Source organism: Ips typographus, linkage group LG10 (genome assembly GCF_016097725.1).
Source record: "Ips typographus isolate SLU linkage group LG10, UJ_Ityp_2.0, whole genome shotgun sequence".
NCBI lineage: Eukaryota > Metazoa > Arthropoda > Insecta > Coleoptera > Curculionidae > Ips > Ips typographus.
Genome location: NC_138431.1, coordinates 7,704,765 through 7,725,505, shown reverse-complemented (window position 1 = coordinate 7,725,505; position 20,741 = coordinate 7,704,765). Strand labels below are relative to the sequence as shown.

General features: G+C 37.4%; 4 protein-coding genes across 6 annotated transcripts; 2 read left to right on the top strand and 2 right to left on the bottom strand.

Moving 5' to 3' along the window:
* Positions 1-1,403: 1,403 nt before the first annotated feature.
* On the bottom strand, positions 1,404-7,727 carry Smyd4-2 (SET and MYND domain containing, class 4, member 2). 3 transcript variants are annotated; one of them, XM_081988483.1, is made up of 11 exons: positions 7,444-7,727; positions 7,211-7,390; positions 6,986-7,162; positions 6,111-6,239; positions 5,886-6,051; positions 5,571-5,833; positions 5,297-5,480; positions 5,082-5,238; positions 4,891-5,019; positions 4,669-4,834; positions 1,404-2,823 (listed from the first exon to the last, which is right to left on the bottom strand). In XM_081988483.1, the coding sequence occupies exons 1-11, from the start codon at positions 7,725-7,727 to the stop codon at positions 2,676-2,678; spliced, it is 1,983 nt and encodes a 660-aa protein (XP_081844609.1). In that variant the 3' UTR covers positions 1,404-2,675. The 3 variants fall into 3 exon arrangements, with proteins under 3 accessions (XP_081844609.1, XP_081844610.1, XP_081844611.1); XM_081988484.1 differs by having other exon boundaries at positions 5,886-6,066; positions 7,444-7,570; XM_081988485.1 differs by having other exon boundaries at positions 5,886-6,066; positions 7,452-7,568.
* On the top strand, positions 3,014-4,864 carry LOC145734955 (phospholipase A2-like). Its single transcript, XM_081988630.1, has 4 exons — positions 3,014-3,176; positions 3,231-3,390; positions 4,282-4,440; positions 4,582-4,864. Exons 1-4 carry the CDS (start codon positions 3,014-3,016, stop codon positions 4,658-4,660), a joined length of 561 nt encoding a protein of 186 aa, XP_081844756.1. The 3' UTR covers positions 4,661-4,864.
* Positions 7,728-7,935: 208 nt separating the features above from the next.
* LOC145734873 (U6 snRNA-associated Sm-like protein LSm2) lies at positions 7,936-8,607 on the top strand. The gene is made up of 4 exons (XM_081988495.1): positions 7,936-8,010; positions 8,072-8,139; positions 8,201-8,291; positions 8,345-8,607. Exons 1-4 carry the CDS (start codon positions 8,008-8,010, stop codon positions 8,468-8,470), a joined length of 288 nt encoding a protein of 95 aa, XP_081844621.1. The 5' UTR covers positions 7,936-8,007; the 3' UTR covers positions 8,471-8,607.
* Positions 8,608-8,670: 63 nt separating this feature from the next.
* Lmx1a (LIM homeobox transcription factor 1 alpha) lies at positions 8,671-12,628 on the bottom strand. The gene is made up of 6 exons (XM_081988488.1): positions 12,397-12,628; positions 10,520-10,730; positions 9,802-9,932; positions 9,543-9,745; positions 9,202-9,490; positions 8,671-9,144 (listed from the first exon to the last, which is right to left on the bottom strand). The coding sequence occupies exons 1-6, from the start codon at positions 12,491-12,493 to the stop codon at positions 8,909-8,911; spliced, it is 1,167 nt and encodes a 388-aa protein (XP_081844614.1). The 5' UTR covers positions 12,494-12,628; the 3' UTR covers positions 8,671-8,908.
* Positions 12,629-20,741: the final 8,113 nt, after the last annotated feature.

The following is a 20,741-nucleotide window of genomic DNA, read 5'->3' as shown; positions in this document are numbered from 1 at the left end:
AACCAGATCAAGTAACATTATATATACTGACGTCACCTGATTTTAATCGGCATTAAACGGTGAAAGGATATGGACTTTCTTGCTCGACATTTCAGAATCGAACAGTTTATACATACAGGGTGGTCCAAATTGATTGTTAGGATACAGGTGGAAAGTATCGTGAGAAGTGCCCCCTAGCGGAGCTAGCAAACCCCATAAAAACAGCTCTTTTATTTTAATTCCGAAACCAACAAACTTTTCTTAAGAAAAGGTCATCACATGTGCAGCTGTGCAACTTTTCAGATTATTTTCAAAAATTAAATCAATTCTTGTGGCCCAGTTTTAGGATTTGCTGGCTTGGAGTTTGGACCACCCTGTATATAGGGGGTGTGTCGACTACACGCGAAATTGGAACAGAGAATCAATCAAGATATTACACACACATATCTCGTTTCTCATGTTTGGGTGGCACCTTTACAGTGTTTGTTTCAGTCACCCTCTTGCTTTAACTCTGTTTCTTGTAAAAAGTAACCTACGCCACTGGACATGTAAAAGGCAAAATTCTACCAGTCCTAGGATTTTATTAAAAGGGCCGCTAAACAACACATCAATCCCGTTTCGGCCCATAAAAATCCCGTAACGCATAAACAACAGGTAAAATTGGACGATTTACAGACGCGTCCAGAGGACAATAAAACTGTCTGGTTCTGCTCATAAAAGTCGTTTTATTGCTCCGATTACAACAATCCGACGAGGAAAAGTTTAAAATACCCCCCCACGACCCGGGGGATAAAGGAGCACGCGCCTAAACAATTTTATGTCTTAACCAGGTAATAACCAAGCGGGTCGATGCGGGTTGCAACCAAAACGCATCAGGTACGAAGAAGGGAAAAACGTGTTTAACACCCCAGCTGGCGACCTTTTTTATGATTATTATACAATTATTTATAAGAAAAGGGGACAGGTGCATCCACTTAAGAACAGGTGCAAAAGCATGTCTTGATTTTCTTTTCTGTATATTAGGGCAAACCAAACTATAGTAGTATTATACAGTTTAATAAGAGTGAACACAATCATTATAACCATATTTCCAAATGAATTAAAATAAAATCTCTGCACCTCTACCACTAGGTCTAATGGTAACAGCTTACCATATGATTAACCAAAAAAAAAAAAAAAGAACACCCAAGAGATGTCTTTGTTTCAGCTCCTTAAGATATTAATCTCCTCTTGAAACGACATTGATTAATTACGGAACAATTGTGGCGGAGTTGCCCCACAAGTGAACGTGTCGTGTACATCTGCGGTCGGTATGTTCACCAGAAGTTTTTGGAAGGGCATCGTGGAGCCACCTAGTGACAGACCACTCAACTACGAATCCACGAATTAGGTTTCTACTCTCTTTTAAATCAAACACAAACGAATCACAAAAACTTTGTAATATTTCGTATCAAGTATTGCTGTTTGATAACAACTAAAACTCAATACTACAACAACAGGAAACGAGTAACAAAATCTTAGAAATTAAATAAAAGAGAGGTAACAACAAACTCACAGCTCAATTTATGGATCTGTTCTCCAGTTCCTTAATATAACGAAAAATACTGTTTAGCGGAAAATAACTTTGCATACATTGTTGCCAAATAGTCACTTAATAAATCAACAATAACTCACACAACTGTGTTTGTGCTTAAAAAAAGTAAACGAAACCTTTAAAGTACTAGTTTTTGGGGTATTCTAGACAAAAAGCAACAATTTTTTTCTTTCGAACCAATCAGCGTATCTTATAGTGTCTGTCAATAAAACAGATGGAACGACATTCAAAAGTTGGTCACGTGACCACCTGATGAGGACGTCTACCTAGGGATGTGAAAACACACGAAGACACTGATGACACAACTGTCAAATGCCTTTGTTCAAACAATAAATAAATAATCAAACAGAAATTGTTTATTACGTTTTCTTATTTTTATTTTTGATGTTTTACATTTTTAAATAGAATTTCAAGAAAGTCAGAATAAGTTGCATGATAACAGAAAAAAAAAATTCTTCATGAAATAGTCAAAACACTCACGTGACCCTGATAAGTACAATTTGAAATGTGAAAATGTTGCCGAACGTCAAATTCGAAGTGTCAAAGTTGAAATTCAGTAAACACTCAGGAGACCCTGGAAAAATTACATTTGAAACTGTCAAAGTTTAAAAAAGAATCAAAACAGTTGAAATTTAAATTTTTTAAAGCAGTCACGTGACCTCAAATAATGTAGTTAGTTAGGCCAATCACAAACCATCCAGTGTGTTGGGATTACTACTCCCTAATTTGTGATTGGTCTTAGTGGAAATAACAAAAATTATATTTTCATCACAGAGTTTCTACAAGAAAAAATGCCCTCATTTAATTATGTATTTAAAAAAAAAACGGACAACCCTGTATATAATTGAAATCATCTTGCAAAACTCAAGAAAACGGTAAAATAATTAACAGGGTGTCTCATTACCTCCAAGTTTTCTATTACTTATGTGAAAACAATATCATTGGTTTGATAACATATTTCGGTCAACGAAAACCCCAGAAAGTAGTACTTTGTGGCCCAACAACAGTAAAACCAACTGAAACTTAATTAATCAGACTTTTTGGTCGGTAGGAACCCAAATAATTCGGCTTTTTTTTAAGTTTTGGTTCCGGGAAAGAAAAATTACTCCAACTGGTTAATTTGGGTTCTGAGATCGTCCAGTTTTTTCAACAGGCCCAAGTGGTAAAAGTCCATGTACTCATTGGGCACGTAGAACATCACGTCTTTTTTGACTTTGCCACAAAGTTCGGCAAAGTGATTGATTATATCGCTGAAAATTGAGTTTTTGTTAACGTTTAGTTCTAGTTTAATTTAAATTAGCATTTATGCTAATTGGGTGCTGACCTAATTTGTAAATTCGGACGATTAAGGTTGTATTTACACTACCTTATCACCAAATATATGCTAAGAAAATAACATATAAAAGACAACGTCACTGGTTGATTAAATGTTAGAACAACATGTTTGTAATACGGTTAACTGGAATTTTGTTAACCGTCGTCTATTCCTCAGGTTACAAGATCACTTGGGACAATGATGTTGATGTGGACCTGAACGAGATAGATGATGATTTAGGCAGATCGGGTGAACGTAGAGTTCCCAATTGGTTCTTCATTTACCCTGGTAGGTAATTTGATTTAGAAGGTTTTTCAGGTAAGTAAAGAAATGAAATTTCAGGAACTAAATGGTGCGGAGCCGGAAATATTGCCGCAAATGACTCGGACCTAGGTCCGGAAAGAGATACGGACAAGTGTTGCCGAACTCACGATATGTGCCCTGATATTATTGAGGGACACCAAACTAATCACGGACTGGAAAACCCTTCTTTTTATACCAGGTATGTTGTGTTAATGATTCAAAAATTGAAGTGTAAACTGCCTGAAATGACCACCTGGAGAATATTAAATATTGACAGAAAAAAACTCCTTGAAGTATGTCAGGAGAGTCTGGGGAGAAAAGTTTTACTGAAGATGTGTTTAACATCAAAGAGAAAGTACTTGATTTGGGATGTCTATAGAGAAACTTTTAAAACAATTCTTGGAAGGTGTAAGAGACTTGTAGAGGCTTCTGGCACTTTTAAAACAATTCTCAGTAGCATTTTGAGGTCTCTGACACTTTCAAAATGGCTCTAAAGCCTTCTGGCAATTTAAAAAACTTCTTGGAAGGTTTAAGATACTTGTAGATGCCTCTGGCAATTTAAAACAATTCTGAGAAGGTTCAAGACAGTTATAGAGACTTCTGGCACTTGTTAGAACATTGTCAGTGGCATTTACAGACTTCTGATACTTTGACAATGGCTCTAAGGCCTTCTGGCAATTTAAAACAATTCTTGGAAGGTTTAAGGCACTTGTTGAGGACTCTGCCAATTTCTAGAAGGTTTGCAGTAGTATCTAGAAGGCTCTGGCACTGTAAAAATGGTCCTAAAAGCCTCTGGCACTTTTAAAAATGTTCTTAAGGTTTCTGCCAATTTAAAAAAATTGTTGGAAGGTGTAAGAGACTTGTAAAGGCTTCTGGCACTTTTAAAACAATTCTCATTAACATTTTGAGGTCTCTGGTACCTTCAAGATGGTCCTAGAGGACTCTGACACTTTTAAAAAGGTTTTTCAAGTTTCACCTTCGAGAATCAGACAGTATTGTCTTGTATTTTGCAACCAGACGCACCACGTTTCGTTTCACTGCTTGAAAACAACTTTTTTTGAACAACTGTTGTTCTTAGTAACATTTTTAGGTTAAACTGCGATTGTGACGATGAGTTTTACAAGTGTCTGAAATCTGTGGGAACCAAAACGGCCACCCAATTGGGACATATTTATTTTACTGGTCTGGGGACTAAATGCTTTAAAAACGAACACCCTATAGCGGGTTGTAACAAACACACCAGCTTTCCGTACGTAACAAAAGTCCACATGTAAAGTATTTACGTTTAATCACAAGTTTTTGACTTGAATTACAAAGTGATTAACGCAAATGCTCCACATGGGACCTTATCATAAAATAAACAGGAAAATTGGACTTAGTGACATTTTAGACGTCGTAAATGCCTGGAGTACATTTACAACACTGGCTTACCGAAAAAGTATCAATGGTTTGACGTTGCTAATTTTTAAAAACTTACTAGTGCTCATCGGATACGCCAATCAGCGTGGAAAACTCTCGACTGTTGACTGAATTGAAGAAAAACTTTAACTTGGCTTCCAGTAAGGGCGGATATAGTCGACACACGTAATTTTCGACGCACTCAAAGTAGTTTAGGCCGTATTTGATTGTTTCCACTGGCCACTCTGCAAATACATTGTACAGTAGAGTAAAAAGTATGTTTTATGGTGCTATTACTAACCACCCCATGCCGAATACTTTTCAAACAAAATCCTGTACAAATCAAGAAGCATCCAAGAATCGTGGGGAAACATTTGCTGGTAGCAACTGAGCACCCTTAGCAAAGGATCAATTTCGTAGGTTGATTGGTCTGGTTAACATTCAAATTAAAACTGACTTAGGACCACTTTTACCAGCTTAACAATAACATACACCATTTAATTGCAATATCCACAGCCTTTTCATTTTTAAGTGCAATTTCTGTGTGTTTGAGACAGGTATTGCAGGCCAATGTCCATTCGTCGTTGTTTAGTTGGACTTTTTTGCATCGTCCGTTTGAGCATAATTTACACCGATAAGCGTATTCAAACTGGAATTTTACACTATTAAAATAAACGTTAAAATACAAAAATTAATAGCAAAATCACCCAAGAATTTTCGTGTACGCAAAACGAGCAATTGCACAAAGTCTGAAAGAAAAAGTAGTGACTCATTAGAAGTCGTCGTTGATCGTAGGGTAGAAATATGTTGATTTCATGGTATGCGATTGTGATTTCCTCGTCTTTTTTTATGGGTTTAATAGCCTTGACTAGGAACTGATTATTGCGCGGTCTGAAATAATTATATTCTTAGTTTGTTGTTGTATTTATTACACCCCAATGATAAAACAACTTATTAAAGGTGGAAAAATTAGAGACTTACATGACAACAGCGTTGGGCGAACACGAATGATTGATAAGAGCGATCGTAGGGCAAATCGCTTTACCAGTGCCACCGGTAACGTTAAATGAATATCCTGAATCGAAATTCGGGAACTTCACCTGTATCGCATTGACTTGAGCTTGACAATAGTGCTTCACAAACAACCCCCCTATATACATATGCAATCCGTCCTCGTTGTCTTCTTGAAAAGTTTTGAAAAAGTTCGTTCTGATTGCCAAATACATTACAGTCCTTGCCCCCTTCTACACGCGCAATAACAGTAAAATCTCCGCAAAAAACTGCATTGAAACTTACTTCCAAAATCTCGTAAACAAGCTTAAGGGGCAATTTGTCAAAGTTGCTGACCAACTTATACATATAAGGATAGTTGTAACCGTTTTTACCCCATTTTGTATGGGACGGAACCTTTTTGTCGAAGCTGTATCGCGCACCATAAAGCACCATTCGGAAGGCGATATAACTGAAATTATCATATCTGTTTCAAGGTAATTTACATGGATTTGGTTAAAATTAAAGTACCTAAAGTCAGTTTTTTCCAGTTTCCAGAAATGCCTCTGAAAGCCTTCACATTCAAACCTGTGATAGTGGTAGTATGACTGTATCAAGCATGATGTTGAACAATATGCCACTATGTTGCAACCTGTACAACTAAAGAGGAAAAAACACTGTTGATTCATATTTTATAATTATATAATCTGTTGCGTTACAAACACCAGTTTTATAAGATTTAGAACACTTGTAGAGGCCGCTGGCAACTTCTAAAAGGTGTGCAGTAGTACGTAGAGTGCTCTGGCACTTTCAAAATGGCTCTAGAGCCTCTGGGAAGGTTTAAGACAGTTGTAGAAGCCTCTGGCAGATTTTAGAAGATTGTCAGCGATATTTACAGACTTCTGGTACTTTCAAAATGGCTCTAAAGCATTCTGACAATTTAAAACAATTCTGAGAAGGTTCAAGACAATTGTAGAGACTTCTGGCACTTGTTAGAACATTGTCAGTGGCATTTACAGACTTCTGATACTTTAAAAATGGCTCTAGAGCCTCTGGGAAGGTTTAAGTCAGTTGTAGAAGCTTCTGGCAGATTTTAAAAAATTGTTAGTGGCATTTACAAACTTCTGATACTTTCAAAATGGCTCTAGAGCCTTCTGGCAGTTTAAAACCATTCTTGGAAGGTTTCAGACAGTTCTAGAGACTTCTGGCACTTGTTAGAACATTGTCAGTGGCATTTACAGACTTCTGATACTTTAAAAATGACTCTAGAGCCTTCTGGCAATTTAAAACAATTCTTGGAAGGTTTCAGACAGTTGTAGAGGTAAAGAACAACAGTCAACTGAACAAAACTTACCAGTTTATATTCACTTTGGGGCTTGGACAAGAAACAATTTTTGAAAACTCACCTGTAAAATTTATGAACAGCACAGGCACAATGATGGCATCTATACATTTTATGCTCTCCTTCCAAACAAATACACAGTGGATCAACTTGCATCACTGTGGCTTTTTCATTGATTAATAAATCGCCCACCTCAAAATTTCCAGTGGCCACTAAACCCCGACCTTTCGACCGCGTTTCACTGCAAAACACCAGCAAATTAGTGTACTTAAGTCAGTGTTTGTCTTACTCTATTCTGATGAGTTCATGGGCAAATTCAATGGTTTTGCTTGGTGCTGAAATGTCTGGGACTTTGACGTTTTGATCAGTTTTGATCTTGACTTGATCAGATCGTTTGCAGCAGTCTTTATGAGGTAATGTGTAAATGTCATCAACTAACTGTGATGCCACACTTTTGACTGATGGAGTGCTACAAATTTAAACTTTTATGCTACTCCCACCTTTTGTGAGTGTAAAACATACATTATTACGTTATAATACTTGCGAAAAGCGTCAAACTCATCTTGGAAAGGGCCTGGAAGAAGTTCAGGTAGATCTTGAGAAGTTTTATTAGACTGTTTTTCCATTGGAAAACTGGACGTCGTAGATGAGTGACCTAAAAGGTTGTAAAAAAAGTGATTAAAAAACGGTAAAAACAAGAAATTCATTAAATTTAACGGTAAAATAGAGTTAAATTTTGAATAGGAAATATTTGCATTTGGGGTGTTGAGCCCCGAACTGAATGGTCGCACACTCCTACACTGCATTAAACTAATCACAACAATGTATTACCTTGTTTAGTTAATAACTTCACTAATAATGACACTAATCAAATTGATAAAAAGCCATAAGTTCAAAAGAAAATTAAAAAATAATGTGTTTATAAACAATAAACATAAAAGTGTTATGACAGTTACGTGTTGTGACACTAGTGACAGTAGAATTTCGACAGATGACTGATAAACAGATGAAGTGACGTGATGTGACCCTAACCTCACTTTTTTAGGCTAATATTTGCGGTTGTGATTGCAAACCAGTTCTACAAAAATGGTAATAAAACTGTATTTACTCCTTATTCCAACAAATTAATATGTTTCTTTTAAATGTGTAGCTTTTCTACTCATTTTTCAAGAGTCTGGTGGGCAAAGACGTGGTAGTCGAGCTGAAAAACGACCTAAGGTAAGTTCAGGCAGAGGGGTCATTTCTACCATACCAAAGTGCATTTTTTGTCTTGTTGCAGCATTTGCGGCACTCTACATTCAGTAGACCAGTACCTGAACATCAAACTAACCGATATCAGTGTCACAGACACTGATAAATATCCTCATATGGTGAGTACACTATATCCATTCCTTGTAAGTAATTTGAGTCACATTGGTTTCAGTTATCAGTTAAAAACTGCTTTATCAGAGGATCAGTAGTGCGTTACGTGCAGCTGCCTGCAGATGAAGTGGATACCCAACTATTGCAAGATGCTGCCAGGAAAGAAGCTACAGCCCCAACTAGATAAATTGAATTACTACATTAGTATAAGATGCACAGACTGAAAGTTGCAGTGATAATATGATGGTTATTTTCTAAGTTTTTTTCTAAGTTTACACACATATTAATAAGTATAGTAAATAACAATAAACCAATACTTCAGTACTGTGACTGTTTTCTTTTTTAAAAACACAATTTCGAATATCTGGTATTATAAGGAAAATAAAGTTGTCTTTAAAATATTTTATTTGAAATATACATAATAAAATCTAGAGAATATGAAACACTATAATATATTTGGCATAATTCATCATAGTCCATCACAATTAATAATTCGACCAGATTTGTTCTTGAATTTTGTTTGCATATAGGTAATATATACAGACAGGCCCTCAGGTCAACTAAAATAAAACAAATGACTAGAATACCACACAAAATTGAGTTGAGCAAAAGAATAGGAAAATTATTAATGTTCAGTGTTGAAATAAGAGTTTTGCATGAGGTAGAGCTTGTCAATGGGATTGGCCACGCTATTTGATGTGTTATTGTGAGTCTCATTGTGATGGGACTGCGACTGTAAATCCAAATTCTGGATGGACATTGTGTCGGAAGTGGCCTCGTCCAGATGGTCAAAGTTTGTACTGTCATCCAGTGAAATATCTGAACTGCAGAATGATTCTCCTGAATGAGCTGGGTAGTTGTCTGAAGGATAAAAAATAATGTTCATTACTCATCAAGTTGAATTTAGGTTTAAGTTACCGTCAGGGGAATAGGGCATGTTAGGGTTTAAGGGCTGTGCGGAACTCCCATAACCCAAACCCATTCCAAATTCGCTACTGGTAGGGCTGGCTTCTTGTTTAATACTTTTGTCGTCCTTTTCGCTCTTTTCTTTATCGCTCGGTGATTTGCCGTCTTCTTGTTTTTGTTTCCGTTGGATTTTTTTCATTTTGGCTCGTTGATTCTGGAACCACACCTGCACCACTCGCACGCTCAGACCGGTTTCCTTGGCCAGGGCTTCACGGACTTTTCGGCAAGGTTTCGGACTCACCTAGAACAAAGCACAGTTTAGTTTGGCCCTAATGTCTAACATAAGTTATTACTTCAAATGACGCTTTAAACTGCCTCCGTTGAGCTGAGGTCAATATAGTTCTAGGTCGTTTAGGGCCTCTTCTACCATCTCTAGGTCTACTGTTTTCATCTAGCAGGTCTTCGTCTCCACTATGGGACTGTTGCATCAAATACAGTTCTTTTTCAAAGTCCTGTCTGCAGAACAACTGTCCTGAGCGCAGAATAAATTGTTCTCCTATACAAATAGTTTAGTTAGTTACAGTAAATTAGTTGGGTTGAGGATAATAATACCTTTTTGTAAGGGTTGGCAGCACACCACGCAGACGAAACAAGGCAAATGGTAGACGTGTTGTTGGGCTCGCATTACCATTTCCTGGGGGAGTAAGCGATCTCCGCATCTGGAGCATTTTACACCAAATATCCTGCAAGCAAAATATTTGAACTCAAAAAAACCCTAAATTAAAAAACTCTTTTGAAGTTTTTTCCAGGCAACTGAAATCGGCAATTTTGCCGTTCCACATCTGGGAGCATTAAAATCCACGTGAACGCGCCTCCGAAATACAAAGTGCACGAGCCCCCAAAAAAGAATAAAAATTCTTTAATAAAATATGCCTGCTCAGTCGAATAGCACGTTTCCGTTTAAATATTTCTTCCCCCCGCTCCTCTCTATCCACCGTTTTTGGCGTCTAATATAAGCGTCGCGAGGCGTCGGCCCGTTTAATAATAACGGGCCGCCCTTTGTTGTGCTGGATCTTTTGTGCTCTCCCTATCTTACTTAATATAAAACTACCGTCGGGAAGAATTACCCCCTGATTATGCTCCAAAAAAGTCCCTAAAAATGTTAAATTGTGCTTTTTCCTGGAATAGTCTTAAATTGCTGAGTGTGACTAGCAATTGTATTATTTAAACCAAGTTGAGGTGGAACTTTAAGACTGTTTTACAGATTTCATAACTTAAAGGTGTATGACACACTTTGTTTTTCTGACTTATATACAGGGTGTGTACGTACCTATCGTAATCAGCCTTGCAGTACAATTTCGTGTTTCTAGTGTAGCAGGAATGGGCCAGTAAAATTCCGCAAACGCTGCAACACAAACAATGCTCGTGCCAGCTGGCGTCTGCCACTCGCATCAGGTACCTGTCGTGGATTTTACGACCGCAACCCTCGCAGGTGTCCTGGGTTTGTTCCCGTTTAATTAGCGAAGCGGGATTGGGCAAATCTGGAACAAAAACCCCGTTTTTGTCTAAAATATACGCGCTTTTGGGTGCGAATGCGGTTTGGGAAAATTCCCCCTACCCCTTATTTGGTAATTCCAGAAACAAATACCTTTAATTCCGGCTATTTGAATTCATTTCAGTGTTCCTGAAAGTTTACTTTTGAATGATTCAAACTGGATAGGGACTACGAATAATAAACCTCTACGGTATAATGTATTATATGGGGAATGGAGGTAATTTGTTGCACGTGTCGACTGTCATAAAATATCGGAAGGAAGTAAAAGTGTCGAAGGGTCCCGCAAAGGAAACCGAAATTGCTTCCGGAATTGTGCTATTCTTTTTTTCTTTTATTTATCACTTTGGATAAGTCCCAGTGTGCAGTATTTGCGTAAATTTGAGCTTTGTGATCGGTTAAGGAATGATCTATCACAAACTTACCATAAAAGAGAGTAAACTTACAATGTTTCATAATTCAAGTGGTTATGACGCACGTTTTATTATATTTAATTTTATTTTGTATGTTTTTAATTTCTGTTCTTTTTCAGGATCTGTCATTAATAGTTCTCATACTCTTTCTCAATTTGGCTTTAAGTAGAAAAAAAGCAAATTATGTGCTGCAAAGTGTTCAAAAATCAAATTAAAGAATAGTCAACTAGATTTTAATTGCTCTATGATTATTGTTATAGCTCTATAGTTATTTTGAGATAAGTCGTCTCACATCAGTATAATTATACGTTCTTGGTGGTTGTTTGACTCTATACAGGTTCTGACTTAGGTATGTGCCCTAATAGGGCCCTAATTCAACTGGGGGCAATTATCGCAGGCTATTGCTCTGGCAATCTAAATGCCAAAACGTCACACGCTCTATTTGGTGCTCGACGGGGCGCGAAAAGGAATGCCATACGCCTCAATGGCTCTCAAGACATTTCTAAGCCGCGAAAGTGAAAGCTAATATTGACTGAATCCCGTTACTAGTCGAGCAGAAGATTATTTAACCTAAAAATTAAATATGTCACTGTCAACAAGTTCACCATCAGTGTTGTGATTGGTCACAAAAAAGCAGCAAGCTGAAAGCTGCCTTTTTTGACCAATCACAGAGTGCACATGTAGAATTGGCATCAGCACTATTTGACAACTGTTGTGACAAATCACGTGATTACACTGTTTCTAAATTAATAATGAATTCAAATAACAAATTGAATGAAACGTCTTTTTTAGAAGTTTTTATACAATTGTACAGTGGCCTAATTCTTGAAAGCAGCGAACGGAATTCTCAAGAGAAGTGTTGATAGAATGTGACGGAAAAGCTGACAATGGCGGGTTCCTGTCACATTCTACAGGTCTTTCTTTTGATAATTCCCTTACCTCATTTCAAGAATACGCACCCTGATTAGGGTGTATTTAACATGGAAAAGTTGGGTTAGTTTAGTCACGTGATCTGCTCTAATAAGTCAAACTACACTTTGATTTGACAAAACAATTGAGCAAATAAATAGACAGTTGAAAATATTTAAAATTTGTACAGAGTGAACTTGTATTCAATTTTGAAGCCTTTTTCAAGTAGGAACGATATATGATTAGTCCTCTCTGCATATCTAGAAAATTTAAACCAATTTTTGTCATACATTTGACGTCAACATTTACAGGGCGTCTCTGAAAATTTTTCACCTGTTCGTCCATTATATTCGGGTCCGGGCATGGTACCGCCGTGATCGGGCAACATGGCCGGATTGAGGTTCATGTGGTGCGGATAAAACTCCAACATTTTGACAGGTGACAGCCACTGACAGAACCGAAAAAGGCAAAAACAAGACGTAAAAGCGTCACACGCACGCACACCAGGAGGAAAAAAAACGCCAGCCGCGACAATCGAAACGACCGAACTGTCGCATGCACAAAACCGACGCCGATTGTCAACGTCGAAAAGGGGGTTGCTGGGTCCCACCCAAATAGGGACTCGCCCCACCTCGGTTCATTGTTTTCGTACGGGATGGGCGGCGCTTCAAGGGCCCCCTTCGGACGGGCGGCTGCGCCTTAAGGGCGCCTCGACGGTCTGTGTCTTTGTTGTCGATAGGCGTCGCGTTTATGATGTGTTTCTTTCCATATGGGGTATTCCAGGTTAATCTGGTTTGTTTATGGAATAGAGTAACTAAAAACTCACTATTCATCAGTAACAATAAGGTCTATTTTTGCTTATAATCAATATCCAGTACTATTGGAAATTGTATTAAAACAGCAATTTATTTCAAGCCATTTTCGACCATAACGACATGCATAATTGCACTCCTTATATTTAACCAAAGATTACTAAAATCCTAAATGGACCTTTGGTTTGTGGAGAGTACTGAGAATGACACATTGTACTAGAATTATTATAATTTTCTTTGACTATTTTTGTTTCCTATCAATATTACATTATATGAAATTTTTTCCAAGCAAATTTGGTCCATAGGAACAATTTAAAAACAAAATTACTCTGTATATGAGAAAATTTTATAAAAAGACAGCCACATAGTATTAATATGTCGATGGAACTGAAATAAGAGTTATTGCTGCTTACTATCTAGTATACAGGTGTGGTAAATCCAAAAGCGGCCATAGGACAACCGTGTAACGGACAGAGAAACGTAGGTAATTGCATGCGCGGGAGAAAGACAAAAAACGAAAAAAATATCAAGTAGGCCATATTTTTAGCGCGCTGTTGCCAAATGCCGTAAGTATTCAATACCCTCGACGAACTTACTTACGGCGTTTGGCAACAGCGCGCTAAAAATATGGCCTACTTGATATTTTTTTCGTTTTTTGTCTTTCTCCCGCGCATGCAATTACCTACGTTTCTCTGTCCGTTGCGCGGTTTTGGATTTACCACACCTGTATAGGACACCATTATAAAAGATAATTTGGGCTACTGTGGAACAACAATCAATTAGAATTGTTCTTGATTGATTTAGGAAAATTTGTTCGGCACGTCACTGTACTAATTTCCACGTGGTGACACATTATTGAAACGAGACAAATCGCGTCAGCTTTGATCTTGTCCTGGAGTGACGCAACTATACTGTGACTAAATGGGCAGCAGCTGCGTTTTAGTGTATACCCAGCCTTAGTGCATTTTCCGATTATAGGGGGCGGTCAAAATGACACTGACTCGACGATTTTTCCTTGAAATTTCCTTAATTTTCAATTTTTTTCCCCAGTCTGTCGCTGCAAGACGTCGCCCCGCGATAAATAACGAGTTTACTGTGAAAAATTATGACAATTAACAAATTACTTTTTCCGGAAACAGATGGCGTCCTTTTAATTCTTAGGGCGCGTTTACAAATGAACGTCTTATTAGGGCTCTTTTGTTTTTATCCCCTCCTCTCCGGATGATCGATTGATTTTTTAGGAGTAATCAACCACCATCTTGATTAATGATTCAAACTTAATTAAATACGTTAAGGATGACGTACTTGTGCCATACGGCACTTAAGCCGCGCAGGTAAAAATCCAGATTAGGGCACGTTTCGCGACTTTCCCGATAAACAATATGATCGATGAGCTGTCAAGTGGTCACGTGGCGATGAGCTCGAGTGACACGTGACCTCACTCACCTGGAAGATCGTACTGCTGTAACAACAAAAAGAAAACAGTGGAATGTCGACGTGAACTGCACAGAAGGAAATCTATATCAAAGGCAATATTAAATCGCGGTGTGCGGCGCCCGCCACGTGTCCACGACTATTTTTGCGTCCGCCCGGTCACGTGTCCACCAGTTTAACAAATTGGCCTCCGTTATGAATGTTTATCGGCCGGCGGGCATCGCTGCCTTATTAAATCCGGTAAACACCGGGAACGTGTGAATTCGTTTCGGGTGATCTACCCCCACAAAGAACCTCCCACCATATTCTGCAAATACTCAAAAGCACGAAAATTATAACAAATAAATGACAGTTGAAGGTTTGGTTTTTTTATCATTTGACAGCTGACAGCAGGGGGGTGAAACTTCGATAGTATAAGATAGAACTCTGCGTTGTCAGATTCACTCATTGGCTAGCAACGTGGCAATTGCAGTTGAAAGTAAGTAAGTAACTGTCAATAATTTTGACAATTGACATTAGTTTAGTTTCTAAAAGTACTTATTACAGCTAAAATATCATTATATAGTCTGCTTACAAGTCATTTACAAATATGAAATTGGTGGGTTTTGGTGCAAAAACTGCCAGTATAATTTACGTCAAAAATAGTTTGCCCGTTCGACACCAGATAGCACTGAGATTTTGTGTTTCCCTTTTTTAAGTTAAAAAGTTTTGGAAAAAAAACTAATTGTCAGTTGTATACGCAACATGGGAAACCGAAATCATAGGCACCCTTGACAATGACAGTGACAGTCGGTAATGGGTGGATGGGTGGATATTTCTCTCTGTTTAATACAAATAAAGAAGGATAGAACTATAGTATGAGAGTATTTGGTTGCTTTGCAAAATACCTGCTTTGTTTGATGAATATCCAATGAGCATTATGCGTCCAGTGTTGCCATTCAATACCAGAAAATTGAAGAAAAAATATTTTAGGACGCATATGGTAGTTTACTATAGACTAATAATACTTAAGACAACAGTGTCAAAATTTTAATAAACTAGTTTGATACTAGTCTTGACATCACAACAAAACTTGGTAAGATTGCCATAAAGTTACTTTTTTCAAATTGCCTCTATAGTCAGTTTCTGACAACAAAACATCAAACAGATGTAAATTTGGCAACATTCCTAATTGCTGCCAATCAATGCAAGTAATTTTGTTGATTTGACGGTCGCGTTGACGTACATTTGTAACGTCATACCAAACTTCTTTGAGTTTTGGTGTAATCTGACAACAATGTCAGTTGTTACGATGGACAGCACTCAGTATGTGTTAGGTTAGGTTGGTTGTAGGTGTAGAAATTAGTGAAATTCACTAATTTGCGTGTATATTGGGTGCGCCTATGGTATTAATCACCTGTTTACGCAAAACGGGGCTTTTTGATCCTGGGGTATCACGTGTTCCCCAGTTTCACGCCTGGTTTTCGATATATTTTAGGGTGTTTCGATACGGAATAGTGCTTATAATCTGCCCCTCTTGCGTAACATATTCGTTTGTCAACCTGTGTTTGTCTCTGTATTTAGCACACTTGACAAGTTGTTAATCAGGAAAGGGGTGAAAGGGGGGGCCGTTTGTTTTGTTTCAAAAGGACAGTCAAGGACAAAATTGCCTGTAAAACACACTTGGAGTGGGAAAATGACAGTTTTAAGCACATTTTTAGAATCCTCAACAAATTTCCTATCCAATAACCTAAAAAAACACTACCAAATTGAGTACAGTCAGAGAGAAAAACAGTGTCAAAGTTTGAACTACCAGAAACACAGTTTGAAAGGACAGTCAAGGACAAAATCGCCTGTAAAACCCACTTGTAATGTGAAAATGACAGTTTTAAGTACATTTTTGGAATCCTCATTAAGTTTCCTATCTAGTGACATAAAAAAACACTTCAAAATTTGGTACAGTCAGGGAGAAAAGTGCTGCCAAACTTTGAACTGGCAGAAACACAGTTTGAAAGGACAGTCAAGGACAAAATCGCCTGTAAAACCCACTTGTAGTGTGAAAATGACAGTTTTAAGCACATTTTTGGAATCCCCATTAAATTTCCTATCCAATAACCTTAAAAAAATCACAAAATTCGGTACAGTCAGGGAGAAAAGTGCTGCCAAAATTTGAACTGCTAGAAACACAGTTTGAAAGGACAGTCAAGGACAAAATCGCCTGTAAAACCCACTTGTAGTGTGAAAATGACAGTTTTAAGCACATTTTTGGAATTCTCATTAAATTTCCTATCCAATAACCTAAAAAAAATCACAAAATTCGGTACCGTCAGGGAGAAAAGTGCTGCCAAACTTTGAACTGGCAGAAACACAGTTTGAAAAAAAACTTGGTTACAAAGACAATTTTCACCGTTTTCAAGACCATGCCGTTTCATTTGAAATTGTCCCTACTATACGGTATTTATACAGTATTGGCAGGCAATAAAGGGAGAAAGTTTTCGGGTCGTTTCGATTATTTATAAAGTTCTCAGGACGACACACGTTTCGGCTTAATGACAGTTTAAATGAGGCCCCGGGGGCCTCCCGGTATCACGGGCGTGGGCTTATTCGGACACGTGACAGCGATTTTAGCTTGTGGCCAAATAGAATATCAACGTCCCGTTTTCCGCCCCGTCACACTCTGAGCCTTAATGTTCGGTTGTGCTTTTCATCTGCAACGAGATTGAGTCATGTGAGAATTGTCAAAAAAATGTTTGGCAACATTGTATTAAAAATCACTCTGAACGTTGTCACATTTACATATGCGCTCAGACTAAAACGCTACTAATGACATTAGTTTGCACCTGTCCTTCACACACTTTCGTGCTGGAAGAAGACAACATTTCCGTATAGTCCGTGTTTTAGTGTTTATTTTTTGCTACTAAAATCAAAAATACATAATTTTTGTGCACCAAGGGTGGAAAACAAGGGTGACATTACGATATATCATTGCCTTAACAATATAAAGACGTCCGATGTTTTACAGGGCGTAATTACATTTCGGTAGGGTGACTTTAAAGTTTTCAACCCTCCCCCCACCGAAAATGGGAAAAGGGGTGGGCAACAATTTGACAGTAGGAATGACCATGTAATAGGCCGCAAAGGTTTTTTTTCTTTACATGATTAATGAAGATGACAAATGTGTTGGTGACGTCATTCTCATTTTGTTTGGTTGTTGGTATACATTGAAAGCGTCTTGGAGATTGTGTTGACATGGAATTCGGTCTGAAATGTCTTGTCGCGGTCATGGCGACATAAACAATGGCGACTATTGCGGGAATGCGGCCTACAGGAGCAGGTGTCGCCATTCCGCAACTGCTTGTGTTGCGGTCCAATTCCCTTAAAGGGTTACATCCGGGATTATTTATCTGTTTCCTGGTCTGGAATAGCGACCATCAGGTGAGGCGGTAAAAACGCGTCCAATTTCCACCCCTCCAAGACAATGGCGGACAATCTAGAAGGGGAAAAAAGGAAAAATTCCTCGGCAATAAAAAGGAGAAAAATCCGGAGCATCTGGATCGGGGGAAGCGTCGAGAAACGATAAATAGTCTAGAGGGACGTGCTATGTGTTTATCAGTGGCGTACCAAAGCCACTACAATTATTAGGAAAAAAATTGAGTGTCTTCAATACTCAGTCTTGTGGACGCCACTGTTTAAGAGATATTCCCTTGCCCGCAGCGCAAAACAACGATCAAGAAACGGAGCAAAAGTGGGGACCCAAAAGGAAAGAATCCCCCATCGAGTCTCCCCCTCTCAGGCCCCAACCTCCCTCTCCTACCGAACGAATCTAATATCAGGGGCATTCCAGGCTTGTCGTCCGAAGGATTGCGGGGACGCAAATTTGTAGCCCCTTTTTCTTAGCCAAGAATGTCTTCCCCCCCCCCTCCCAGAGGAATTGCTAAAAATGTCTTCTTGACGTTGATTTAGCCCATAAAGGACACACGCTCCCAGCTTAAATCCCGCCCAGAATCTACAGGGTAAATCATTCATAATTCCCGTAAGGCCACGTGACCGAGTCATTATTCAAAAGGGTCCAAAGTTATAAAATAGTTATGAGTCTGAGTTTATGGCGGTCGGATTGCGGTTCAGGGATCTGGTTAGCCAACTTGGCGAAAGGTTCATTAATGTCCCGTGGGATTTATTTTCATTTACAGGAAAAGTACACTTTTTTGCGATTGTCAAGGAAAAACAACCCTCCGATCGAACAGTAGTCGAGCATAACTTTAATTAACTCTCGAAGAGGCGCTAAGCCCACTCCAAATCTCAATATTGATACTCAGGACACAATAGGACCCTTTTTTGCTCGGTTTTCCAGACTGGAAAGTCCTTTTCGAGCTGTTTATCTTTGTACATCTGACTCTTTTAGCTTTAAGTTAATACTTATTACATTAGGTTCCTATAATGAGACACTTTGTATATTTTAGAATCATTTTAGTGATGTTTATAGTGATCTACAGTGTGCTGTACTAAAATCGTACGGTTACTGAGATATTTACAATCCAAGTTGTTGTGGGTGCTTTACAGGAAAGTATTTTCTACGTCACTACTTTTCAAAAATGACCTATTTTTAATTTTCTAATTCAAATTAGAGTATTTCTTATATAAATTTGACTTTTTGTTTACGAGATAATTCAATTATAACAAAGACCAAAAACCATTAAAAATTGTCTTGGAAGTGGTGAAAATTAACTTAAGAAGCTTAAAAAATGTCTTCATAGTTTAATCTTTAAAAATTGATTTAAAAATCAGTAAATTCACTTGAGAGGCTTAAAAATTATCATTTTTTGTGATTTTCAGACAAATTGAAAGACTTTAGTCTTAAATGTTGACTTGGAAACTGTAAAAATTGACTTAAAAGGCTTAAAAATTGTCTTTGTAACTATTTTTCATGGTTTTCAGACAAATTGGTTTAAAAATCAGTAAATTGACTTTGAAATGATAAAAATTGACTTAAAAGGCTTAAAAATTGTCTTTGTAACCATTTTTCATGGTTTTCAGGCAAATTGATAGACTTTAGTCTTGAAAATTGATTTAGAAATCAGTAAATTGACTTTAAAAGCTTAAAAATTGACTGAAAAGGCTTAAAAATTCTCTTTCTAACCATTTTTTAGGACAGTCTGCTACAAAATCGTTTGTAAAACCCACTTAGAGTCCCCAAATCGCATTTTTAAGCACATTTTTGGAATCCTCATTAAATTTCCTATCTAATGACAAGAAAAAACACTAAAAATTTAGTACAGTCAGGTAGAAAAGCGCTGTCAAAGTTTGAAGTGAAAAACACTCAGTTTTAAAGGACAGTCTGCTACAAAATCGTTTCTAAATCCCACTTAGAGTCCCCAAATCGCATTTTTAAGCACATTTTTGGAATCCTCATTAAATTTCCTATCTAATGACAAAAAAAAACACTAAAAATTTAGTACAGTCAGGTAGAAAAGCGCTGTCAAAATTTGAAGTGCAAAACACTCAGTTTTAAAGGACAGTCTGCTACAAAATCGTTTGTAAAACGCACTTAGAGTGACCAAATCGCATTTTGAAACACATTTTTGGAATCCTCATTAAATTTCCTATCTAATGACATGAAAAAATACTAAAAATATAGTACAGTCAGGTAGAAAAGCGCTGTCAAAGTTTGAAGTGAAAAACACTCAGTTTTAAAGGACAGTCTGCTACAAAATCGTTTCTAAAACCCACTTAGAGTCCCCAAATCGCATTTTTAAGCACATTTTTGAAATCCTCATTAAATTTCCTATCTAATGACAAAAAAAAACACTAAAAATTTAGTACAGTCAGGTAGAAAAGCGCTGTCAAAATTTGAAGTGCAAAACACTCAGTTTTAAAGGACAGTCTGCTACAAAATCGTTTGTAAAACGCACTTAGAGTGACCAAATCGCATTTTGAAGCACATTTTTGGAATCCTCATTAAATTTCCTATCTAATGACATGAAAAAATACTAAAAATATAGTACAGTCAGGTAGAAAAGCGCTGTCAAAGTTTGAAGTGCAAAACACTCAGTTTTAAAGGACAGTCTGCTACAAAATCGTTGTCTTTGTAACCATTTTTTATGGATTTCAAGCAAATTGAAAGACTTTAGTCTTGAAAATTGATTTAGAAATCAGTAAATTGACTTTTGAAACGGTAAAAATTGATTTGGAAGGCTTAGAAATTGTGTTTGTAACTATTTTTCATGGTTTTCAGACAATTTGATTTAAAAATCAGTAAATTGACTTTGAGATGATAAAAACTGACTTAAGAGGCTTAAAAATTGTCTTTGTAATCATTTTTCATGGTTTTCAGGCAAATTTAAAGACAAATTGATTCAGAAATCAGTAAATTGACTTTTAACCGCTAAAAATTGATTTTAGAGACTTAAAAATTGTTTTTGAAACCATTTTTCACGGTTTAAGACCAATTGAAAG